At 42.8% G+C, this 11197-nt stretch overlaps 1 protein-coding gene across 2 annotated transcripts in view; it reads right to left on the bottom strand.

Annotated features, from left to right (window-relative positions):
* Positions 1 to 115: 115 nt before the first annotated feature.
* Bbs2 (Bardet-Biedl syndrome 2) overlaps positions 116 to 11197 on the bottom strand; it is a 29511-nt gene continuing 18429 nt past the window's right edge. For both annotated transcript variants that reach the window (XM_057753264.1, XM_057753265.1), the window contains 5 exons: positions 11013 to 11144; positions 8599 to 8736; positions 7598 to 7710; positions 3198 to 3346; positions 116 to 745 (listed from right to left, as the gene is read on the bottom strand). In XM_057753264.1, the coding sequence (XP_057609247.1) occupies positions 639 to 745; positions 3198 to 3346; positions 7598 to 7710; positions 8599 to 8736; positions 11013 to 11144 (639 nt within the window). In that variant the 3' untranslated portion in view covers positions 116 to 638. The remainder of the gene's footprint in view (positions 746 to 3197; positions 3347 to 7597; positions 7711 to 8598; positions 8737 to 11012; positions 11145 to 11197) is intronic.

The raw sequence follows: 11197 nt of genomic DNA, 5'->3' as shown, positions 1-11197 counted from the left end.
CTTGCAGGCAGGGCTCTGACGGAGTGACTTAAGGCCCCCACTGCATACAAGAATGAAAGTTACCTGAGTGCTCCTTAAGCAAGTCTCTTTCAGGTCCTTAGAATGAACAGAAGCGGCCAGTGATGCATTTGGAGATCTGCCAATAGACTGCCTTGAAACTTGTTTTTCCTTAATATAAATTTGTTTACACACATCTTTGAATGATTAAAAATTTTAAATGTCTGTGTTTTTGTTTTTCCCCACAAAATAAAGATGTTTTGTGCATTTCTGTTAATGGTGGTAATTTATAATCAACAAGGACCAGTATCTTTTATTTTTAATGAAAAAGTAAATACTCCATTTCAAATTTTAAAATTCAATTACAATTTCAAGGAGAAAGGAGATAAAAGTTTATATAAAAGTACAAGCTAAACTCTGACACCCTGATATTTTAAGGTAGCCACACTATTTCATACAAATCAGCAACAGTATTATAGATGTCAAATGAAAGGAGACTGACTTTCAGATGAACACCTGTGTTTAGTTAGTGGCTTTCATTCTTAGCAACCTGGATTCACCAGGATGTGACTGGGAGCAAATCAGCCTGGATTTCTAGACATAAACCGTTTGCAGGAGCTTCCTTCCTTGGTCTTGCTCTCCTATGAAGGAGCAGTCCCTACCCGCATGATTCTGAAGAGTGTGTTGATGTTGTTGCTTCGAATCGCATCCCTACAAGCACTGATCACCTGGTTCTTCGGCTTTCCAACTGTGTAAGAAAAAACATCAAAAGGGAAGTTAAAAGCCAAGCCAGGCATAGTGGCCCACACCTTTAATCCCAGCACTTGGGAGGCAGAGACAGGCAGATCTTTGAGGCCAGCTTGGCCAGTTTGAGGCCAGCTTGGTCTACAGAGCGAGTTCCAGGACAGTCTGAGCTACAAAGTGAGATCCTGTATCAACCAAAGAAAGAAAAGAGAGAGAGAGAGAGAGAGAGAGAGAGAGAGAGAGAGAGAGAGAGAGAGAGAGAGAGAGAGAAAAGAAAAGAAATGAAAGGCCAGTTTGAAGACAGTATAAACCAGGGTAGCAAAGAGTTGCATGAGTTACCTAAATCTTACTAATGTGTTAACCTAGAAAAGACTGAATTTATTAAAAACAAACTTGGAGAGCATCTCAAGCCAGAATCCAAGCAGGTGTGTATAGCTGCATCAGTGCTCACACTCCCAGTGAAGACCACTCGAGAGGCCGGAGCGCTGTCAGAACAGCAGCTCTCGGGCTGGTTACTGCTTCCTGTGGGTTAGCCTGTTCTCCATACTTCCAAAATGGATACTTGCCTAGTTAGTTTTCAGTCTTTTCTTTTCTAATTTAAGACTATTTACTTCCTTTGGATTATAAACTGCTGGGGTTCAGCCTTGGCTCGGGTTCAGGTCCTGAGGCACGGAAGAGGTATCAGCGCAAGGAAAAATTCTAAACACCAGTAGATTGCACTCAAATGGCCCTGAATATCAGATCAAGCTGTCTTTATTTATACTTAAACAGAGTTTTTTGCTTTTTATTTTTTAACCAAGGTTACATTAACAGCTTTATTTTTGGCTCCTATTTCTGGCTTAAGAAATACATCATTTTAAGAAATATACCATAATTATTATTAATGCCCCCACTGATTTCCTTTATGCTTCCCCAAACACACTTTCCCACCCCCTACATAACCTTATTCTAGACGTAGAATTCAGCAGTTTTGCAGGTCTAATTAAATATCCATCCAGACACTTCCTGCTCTTATGTCAGCTGGCGGCGACTTGGGGTTACAAAGTTAAAAAGTAACAGACATGGGTACAATGGTTTAAAGACAACAATATTTAAACCCAAACAATTCTTTTGTGTCTTAAAGATATGCTTTTATACAGTTCCCTTTTCCACAAGACGGTCCCATGTCTCAACCTCTCTGTAAAAGGCAGGCTTTGATAAGGCACTCTTTTCTGATCTCACTATACCGACTTCTTCCACTAACATCAGCTCCCGTGTATGGTAAAGATGGGTCTCTCCATCCCATATTTCACCTTGCATTTTCCCCATTGGATCATTCTAGGTCCTATCATTGATTCTGTGTGTTTGGTGTCCAGGGAACTTACTCTCAACAGTTGATACTATGTGTATTCCTGAGGCCTTTTCCTTATTCTGGGTGTGCATGCGCTGCTCTTCTTTCCAGAACTGTGAGACATGGCTAAGGTTCCAAGTACTGTTTTCTCATATGTACCTGACTGTCTCTGTTGAGTCAGAAAAGCTCCCAGGGTTAGGAGTTGTAGTTCGTAATTCCAGATAAGAGATTTGAGAAGCTTTAGCCTCCTATTGAATCTTAGGAGAAAATATTCAAGAAAGCACAGAATATCCAGGGAAAATTACAGCTATTCCAAGTAAAACTAGAAACCGCCCAAAAATCACCAATATGAGAGAGAAAAGAATCTGCAAGCTACACGAACTTTGCAATCCCTATACTGTCCCATGAACTACGATCCTTGCCAGGTGAGAGTCCGTTTCCACGGGTGCCTTGCCCAAGAAACCCACTGGACAGGTAGTCTTATGCTGATCCAAGACTAGGCTGCATGCTCCCGTCAATAAACACTAAGTTTTCCTTGAGAACAGTGGCTCTCAACCTTCCTAATGGTGCGACCCTCTAATACAGTTCCTAATGTTGTGGTCACCCTCAACTATAAAATTATTTCTTTGCTACTTCATAACTGTAATTCTGCTACTGTTATGAATCATAATGTAAATATCTATATGCAGCCCCTGTGAAAGGGTCATATGGGTCGCCACCCACATGTTGAAAGCCACCACTTTAGCAGCTACTGCAAGTTCTTAGAAAAGGAGTTCTGGGCTTTATTTCTTTTGTGTTTCATTTTCTTTTTTGAGACAGGGTAGCTCTGGCTGCCCTGGAACTCACTTTAAGAACAGATGGTCTCAAACTTACAATAAATCTGCCTGCTTCTACCTTCTGAGTACTGGGATTAAAGGCATGCACACCGTGCTTCATAAGACTTTTTTTTTCTTTTAATTTGTCTGGAGGAAACTAAAGCCTTTGGTCTGAGTGAGAGAAACCCAGGTGCAGCCAGCTCTGGGGTGTTGAAGGCAGGCTGCTTTAGGACCCACTGTGAGCCACAATCTTCCATAATTGTCATCTTTCAAAACATCACTGACAAATCCCAGTGCCAGGAAAGACTCACCACGAAGACGACCTGCTCTCTGGATTGCTTGGTTCACGGCCTTCAGGTTTCCTAGCAGCTCCGTGTGGTTGTTACATCGAATCTTATATCCATTCAGCAGATCCTTATTAAGGTCATAGAGTTCCATATAACGATTCTTCATCGTCTTCCTGTGGAAATCAGTAGAAGCCTAGTATTGCAATTTAACAGTTTTTAATCACGTTAAGAAAGAAAACAGCCAGGTACGATAACACACATCTGTTAATCCCAGCACTTGGCAGGCTGAGGCAAGAGGATTATAAATCCAAAGCCAGCCTGGGCCACTAGTGAGATGCTCTCAGAAGAACAGAAGGAAGAAAGGAGAAAACGTGTTTTTAGTTGTATTTTCATCAATATAGACTAATTACTGAGGTTTGCTTTGACAACATTCAAACGTTTCCATCAAAATATCCTTTTTCTTGCAGATAAATAGAAAACAAGTGAGGTTTCTGAGTAATTGGTCCATGGTTTGTTTAGATTTAGAAGCTTAACCTCCCTGGGCTAATGCATAGGTCAGCAAGGCAGTAGCCAGCTTTAAGTTTCAAATTAGTAATTTATTAGATAAAGAGACCTATTAATAAGATATTTCCAGAGGACAGACTCAGATTCATATTTTATGAAGTTTAAAAAACCATGAGCTAGTGCGATGACTCAGTGGATAAGGGTCCTTGCAACCAAGCCTAGTTAATTTGAGTTCAATCCCAGAACCCACATGATAGAAGAACTAGCTCCTGCAAGTTGTCCTCTGATCTGTACGCAACGCCCAACAGTGTGCGCATGCGCGCACACACACGTAAGTAAAATGAATGTAAAAGAAAAAATTTAAAAACACAACAAAATATTCCTATACAATGAAAATGATATAAGTAAAAATCCTGAACTGAAACTCAGTGCAGTACAGAATACAAAATGATAGTTTCTCTGCAAACTTGGCAGCTTCGTATACACAGCTTTATTTTCTCCATACGCTGTTTAAGAAAAAAACCCTCAGTTCTTTTTCTAATCTTGTTACATAGTTATATAAACCAGCAGTCCTGGTCCACGAGAAGCAAAAATGTGCACGTAAATCAGGTGGTGGCACACACCTTTAATCCCAGCACTCAGGAGGCAGAGACAGGCGGATGTCTGTGTTTGAGGCCAACCTGGTCTACAGAGGGAGTTCCAGGATAGCCAGTCAGGGCTACACAGAGAAACCCTGTCTCAAAAAATCAAAAACAAAAAACTGCATGTCTATGAAAATCCTACACGAAAATGTAACCACCCAGTTAGGGAACACAGATATCCACCTCCTGGCGAAGGGATAAACTGACTACATGTCTCTGTGTGGCAGAGTATTCTGCACTAAAGAAGGAAAAAAACTACTGACACTTTCGACAACATGGACAAAACTCAAAGACACGATGGTAAGTGGAGAAAAGCCCAGCTTCAAAGGTTCTACATGGTGTAATGGTATGAGGAAAAGGTAAGATGTGGTCCCTGGAGATGGGGAAGGAAAAGGTATCAGAACAGAGCCCAAAGAGAGAAACATTCCACAGCTCGATTTTAGCAGTAATCAGGGAAATTTCTGTGAATTGATTTCTATATGCATATTACAAGCTATGTATCAACTCTATTTACATAAATTAATATGTGTGTGAGAGAGAGAGAGACAGAGACAGAGAGACAGAGACTGCAAGAGCAGGTAATAAAGAGGTTTGTGGATAACTCACTCCTCCAGGAAGGAGCCTCACCTGTGTGAAACCCAGTGCTAAAGTTACCAATATCAGAGAAACAACAGCACAAGCTGGAGACCCAGAAGTACTTGGCTATCGAAAGCAAAACTCTAATTTACAGGAACATCTGGAAATTCTTTTGTTTGTTTGATTTTGTTTTCCAAAACAGGGTTTCTCTATGTAGCCCTGGCTGTCCTGGAACCCGCTTTGTAGACCAAGTTGGCTCCAAACTCAGTCCACCTGTTTCTGCCTCCTGGATTAAAGGTGTGCACTACCACACTTGGCCACATCTGGAAATTCTTAAGTAGCATTTTATAAAATCAAGTGTTCATTAATACAGAAAACTATAATTGCAGAAAATGTAATATAAAACAAAGCTACTATTCATAATGCAAAGAATAAATAATACATAGGCTCAAACTTAACATGGAAAAAATGATTGCAAGACAGTTTTTTGTTGTTGTTTTGGTTTTTGGCTTCTTGAGACAGGGTTTCTCTGTGTAGCAGCCCTGTCTGCGCTGAAACTCACTCTGTAGACCAGGCAGGCCTTGAACTCAGAGATCTGCATGCCTCTGCCTCCCAAGTGCTGGTATTAAAGGCATGAGCCACCACTGCCTGGTACACTGCCCAGCACTAGAACAGTTTTTGAGACAAGACAAGTGGTTGATACCCAAATGAAGGAAGAAGCCTCAGAGCAGCTCCCGAGAAACAAACAGGACTAGAACAAATGAGGAGCCATCCTACCGTGTATTCCTGCTAACACAACACCATTTTAATGTCACTTCCAAAATTAATAAATCACTGAAGTTGCAAAGGGCAAACAAGCACAAGCGATGAGGGAGGCCTAAACATGCAGGCCTGTAGCCTCCCCCCCCCCCCGCCCTGCAGCCTCCGCCCCCCACCCCAACCCCTGCACAGGAGATCCAAGGCAGGATGACTAGGTATGAGGCTAGCTTCACAAAACTATACTAAAACCAGAAGTACTATGATCCAGCAGCCTGCTTCGGGGTGCTGTCCAGAAGAACTGAGATGGGGGTCTTTAAAAGGCTAGTGCCCCATGTGCACAGCAGCGCTGCTCACAGAACAACACACGAGTGAGAAAGCCCACAGGAAACTGGAGAGACATCTTCGGAGGCCTCCAGAAATAAGGAAACTGTAATATGCAACATGGTTGACCTTTGAGGGTCTATGCTAAGTGAAATAAGCTGGTCCCAAAGCGACAAATACTACATAATGCCACTTCTATGGGGAATCTATAAAACTGCCAAAAATGATAGCGTCAAGTAGTCGGGTGTCTGGGGCTGCAGAGAGTGGATCATCGGTAGCTGCTCATCCCTGGGGCCACAGAGGACCTTGTACTCACAGGAAGCACTAAGAGAATCAGGAATGTCAATCACAAAGCAGTGTCTCCTCAATGGAGGGACAGAAACCAAATGCCTGCATTCCATCCAGAAAGCTGACAGTGGAGTTTGTTAGTGACCTGGTGACCCTTTTGCTCTCGGAAGAGACAAAGCTTACCCAAATTCCTCACACTGGTCATCCCAAACTCTTCCCTCCCTGGACTGTAACCCAGCCTTAGGGGAGATGTCGCAAGTACTTTATATAGCCTGCTGACCGCTACACTATCCAGAGAGCACACTCGATTCTAGACCTTTTAGCTAGTGACCCCACCCTGTGTTAGGAGTCTCTAATGTCACACCTTAAGCTTTATTGTGCACCTGGAACTGATTGGACTGATTGTTGCCCAGAAACCTTTTTCCCAAATTGTACTGTGTTTTAAATATGCTGATGATGAATTGCCTGTTATTAACTCCCTGAAGTCAAGAGCTAGTCTCCAGGACAGGCTCCAAAACTACTGTCTGGGAAAGAAAACAAACCCGAAGTCTGACCCAGGTTGACTAAGCCAGTCTGCACTGGCTTTCATTCTCCGCTCTTCGTGTGGTTCAGCTCGTTGCTCTACTTAGGAATCTCATAACATCCCGTATACTGTTGATGTTACTTTGGATTTGGGGATTTGCTATGATTTTGATATGGTTTAAGTGTGCTCTTCAAAGGTGTTAATAATAAGAGGTAGTAGGACCTTTTATACGGTATAGCACGAGATGTATGAGAGACATTAGCGGTGCTGCCTTGGAAAAGGATTAAGAAGATCTCACTGGGTTCTAGTTAGTTTTCACAAGAGAACAGCTATAAAAGACAAAGATGAGTCTGTCTGGTTTCCAGTGCTGCATACAACTTCCTGCTCTTGCATGCACTCCTGCTATGATGCCATCCACCACTGGGCAATACAGTCAGGAAGGCCCTCACCAGAACCAGGGTAGCATGACTGGGACTTTGAGCCTCCAAAAACTAAATAAACCGCTTTTCTTATATGTTATTCAGTCTTAGGCATTTGTTATACCAATGGGAAGCAGACAAATACAAGATTTTTTTTATAAATACTGTCTTTATGAATATTGTGTAAATATGCTAGCTATAGATGGGCACAAATTTCTCTAAGTCTTACCCTAAAAGCAAGATTGCTGGGTCACAGAGTACAGTTTTAGCCTGCCAATTCAATCAGTGCTAATGGAATCAATTTAGACTCCACCAAGCAGCACCTGAGAGTTCCTACTCCGTACTGCTCACTTGTTTGACTATGCGCTTACCCCAGCTATGGCAAATACTCACATATCCCTCATCAGACGAGCATCCTCAGCTCTGACCAGCAAACTTCGGATGAGATTAGAATTATCAGCCATGTCAGCACTGAGCTTTTGATGCACGGAATGATACTCATCCACCTGGAGACCGAGAACACACAGAAATTAATAAGGTTCACAAGTTTCTGGAAGACTGAGAAGACACTGTCTGCCATATGCAGAGCCCCTCCTCCTCCCATTCAGTCACACCAGCCTAAGTACCTCTACATTCATCTCCTTTTACCCCTATCCCTGCCCACCCCTGAGACAGGGTTTCTCTGTGAGACAGTCCTACTGTCCTGGAACTTGCTATGTAGACCAGGCTGGCCTCGAACCCACAGATCTGCCTGCCTCTGCCTCCTAAGTGTTGGGATTAAAAGAATGTACCACCACTGCCAGCCATTCATCTCCTTCAGTGAATGATACCCCAGGTTACACCTTCCTATGCCAAAATCAAGAGTCCAAACAAAATACATAAGGTTTTAGTGATTTGTGGTAATAATAAATGGGATTTTGGTTTCTGTAAGGGTGTTTTCCTTGGGAGGGGGCAGTGCAATACTAAGTATTGAACTCTGGGCATTAAGTGCTCCACCACTAAGCTGCAGCCCTGCCCCAAGAGTATCGTTTTATACTGCAGCAGATCATAATCCTTATTTTTCTTTTTTAATTTTGAATTTGGATTTTTGGAAAGCAGTGATCTCAAGACCAAAGTGGAAAGAGCAGATTAAATGGCCAGAAGTAATGATGTGATGTGGGCTTGAAAGCATCCTCTGGAACCCGGGTACATGTGGGATGAAGAGTAACCATTTCACATATGTCCCTTAAGGAACTCACCAACTATCACCTAAGGTTTACAAAATTTTTAGAACAAGATTATCACATAGCCTGTGTACATGTAAGGACACATGTGTACATACACACATTATACATGCACATCTTTCCTCATTTCCTAGGAGAAATATTCCAGCCCGGAGGCTGCCAGTGTCTCACCTTCACCAGCACTTTTCGTAACTCCTCAAAGTAGACAGGGAAATCTGCTTCTACCTGAAGGTCTTCAATAGCAAAGAAAGACGCCATCGACTGAATTATATCACCAGCCAGATCAATATCATCAGTATTGACAGTAATCTACCCAGGGAAAAATGGGCAAGTTTAGCATCCTCATAGATGGATGAGAAATAGCACCTGACTTTCTCAATGGTCCACACAATTCTTTTGCTGTTGTTTTTGTTTTATTTGTGTTCTTTTGGTTTGTGCTTTATTTAGCTTTGATTTTTTAAAGATGAGAACTCTCTCTGTAGCCCTGGCTATTCTGGAACTCACTATGTAGACCAGGCTGGCCTCAAACGCAGAGAACCACCTGCCTCTGCCTCCCGAGTGCTGGGATTAAAGGCGTGCACCACCACCACCCACACACAATTCTTGAGAATGTGTGTAGGTGGAAGGCTGTCTCACAGCTCCTCTCAAATAATCACTTAGAGGCTTAATATAAATTACAAATTCGGCCAATAGCTCAGGCTTATTATTAACTAGCTCTTACATTTTAAGTTAACCCATGTTCCTTATTTATGCTCTGTCATATGGCAGTACCATCACATGGCACTTTCATCTCCTGCTCCCCTCAACAGCTGACTGGCTACTCCCCTGATTCTGCCTTTCTTCCCAGCATTCTCCTACTCTTGACTCTCATACCTAACTTTTTTCTGTTCAGTTATTGGCCAGCCAGATTCTTTATTAAACCAATCACAGCGACAAATCTTCACTAAAGGATTATTCTACAACAAATATGTGTTTGTGTATTGATGAAGTCAAGCTGCTTTTAGGAAATTATAAACCATAGTCATTATTGCTTGCAGCTGGCTAAAAAGGTCACTCCTCACCAGGCGGTGGTCGCACACGCCTTTAATCCCAGCACTTGGGAGGCAGAGGCAGGCAGATCTCTGTGAGTTCGAGACCAGCCTGGTCCACAAGAGCTAGTTCCAGGACAGGCTCCAAAACCACAGAGAAACCCTGTCTTGAAAAACCAAAAAAAAAAAAAAAAAAGTCACTCCTTTATCCTTATAAACTAAATGCAACATTAGCCAAACAATATGATTCTGTGCCAAGTGTCATTCAAACCTAACCTCCCAAGTATCTGGGACTATAGGTCACACCATTGCACCTGGCTTTGTGACCAAGAGAAAGAAACATAGCAAACAGTCCAACAAGAAAAACACAGAGTCCTTGAGAACAGCTAGACAGTAAGTGACTTCTGACATTGTTCTATCTCATGATATAAAAATGTCTGCAGTGGGAATGGAAGCTGGAAGTTCCACAGTGAGCAGCTCAATCATGGAGGGAAAGCTCAATCAGGAACGCCAACTGACCGCCTAAGTTTCTCCACTGCACATCTGCTGGGTGTTGTGAACTCCAACTGACAGTGCTACCGTGGTATGCTCTCTCAACTGGCCTCTCTAGTCATCTCTGCTGGATGCGGTAAACTCCTGATCTGATGGTGTTTTGCTGTCTGTTGGCTACTGCTCTCTCTGCTGCCTGCTACTGATTCTCTCACTTTTGCTTGCTATATACCCAGTAAATTTACTCATTCAAAACAAAAATGAAAAGAACGACTATCTTAGCTATATTAGATTATTCTCCAGACCTTACAGAATAGTGCCCCTCTATATTACCATTCATCATGATTATGTTTTTATTTTGGGTTTTTGGTGTTTTGTTTTGTTTTGTTTTGTTTGAGACAGCCCAGACTTGAACTCACAGAGATCCACCTGCTTCTGCCTCCTGAACCACCACACCCTGCTTCGTACAGTTATTTTTAATTGTCAACTTGACACAATTTAGAATCAACTGTAAAGGAGCTTTAATGGACTGGTCTGGACTGGACTGGAGGGCCTGTGGGCAGGCCTACATGGGGTTTTCTTAGTTGGGGAAACTGAGGTGGGAAGGCACACCCTGAAATGTGGGCAGCACCAGTTCATGGGCTGGGGGCAGGACTGAAGGGAAAAGAGCAAACAGCACTAGCACATGTTAGTTCCTGCTCTCTGTCTTGACTGGGACGTAAACGTGGTCATCAATGTAAAGCTCCAGCCACTGAAAGTTCTCCACAGCAATGGACTGTGGGCCTGGAACTAAAATTAAAACAAACCCTTTCTTCTCTGTTGTTTCTTCCAGGGTATTCTGTCGTGGTAACAGAAAATGAACTAAGATGCCAGTTCTTCCCAAACTGTACGTGGAAGGAACGAAAGCAAAGGAGGAGGCAGAACCCTGCTGCTCTAGAGTGAGCCCAGTGTCTACGATGAACTGACACACTAGGGTGGGACGCCTGCTGCTGTGACCCTGACAGTATGCCTCACTTCGCGCGTGGATGATCAGACAGCACAGCAGAGCGCCAAGGCACAAGGCCTTACCTCGCCACTTGTCTTTATTTTAATGCAGAGCCGGCCACCATTGCGTAAGGATGTGAAACAGGCTTGAGATGGGACGCTCTGAATGTTATTGTCTTCTGGCAACAGAAAGTTCTGGTTGAGCCATGAGACCATCTTAAGAAATGAATAGAACACAGCACACTTCAGTTTTTAAAGTACAGTCATTA

The sequence above is a fragment of the Chionomys nivalis genome, chromosome 21 (assembly GCF_950005125.1).
Source record: "Chionomys nivalis chromosome 21, mChiNiv1.1, whole genome shotgun sequence".
Lineage (NCBI taxonomy): Eukaryota > Metazoa > Chordata > Mammalia > Rodentia > Cricetidae > Chionomys > Chionomys nivalis.
The sequence above is the reverse complement of the archived record's forward strand: the minus strand, read 5'-3'. Positions and strand labels throughout refer to the sequence as shown.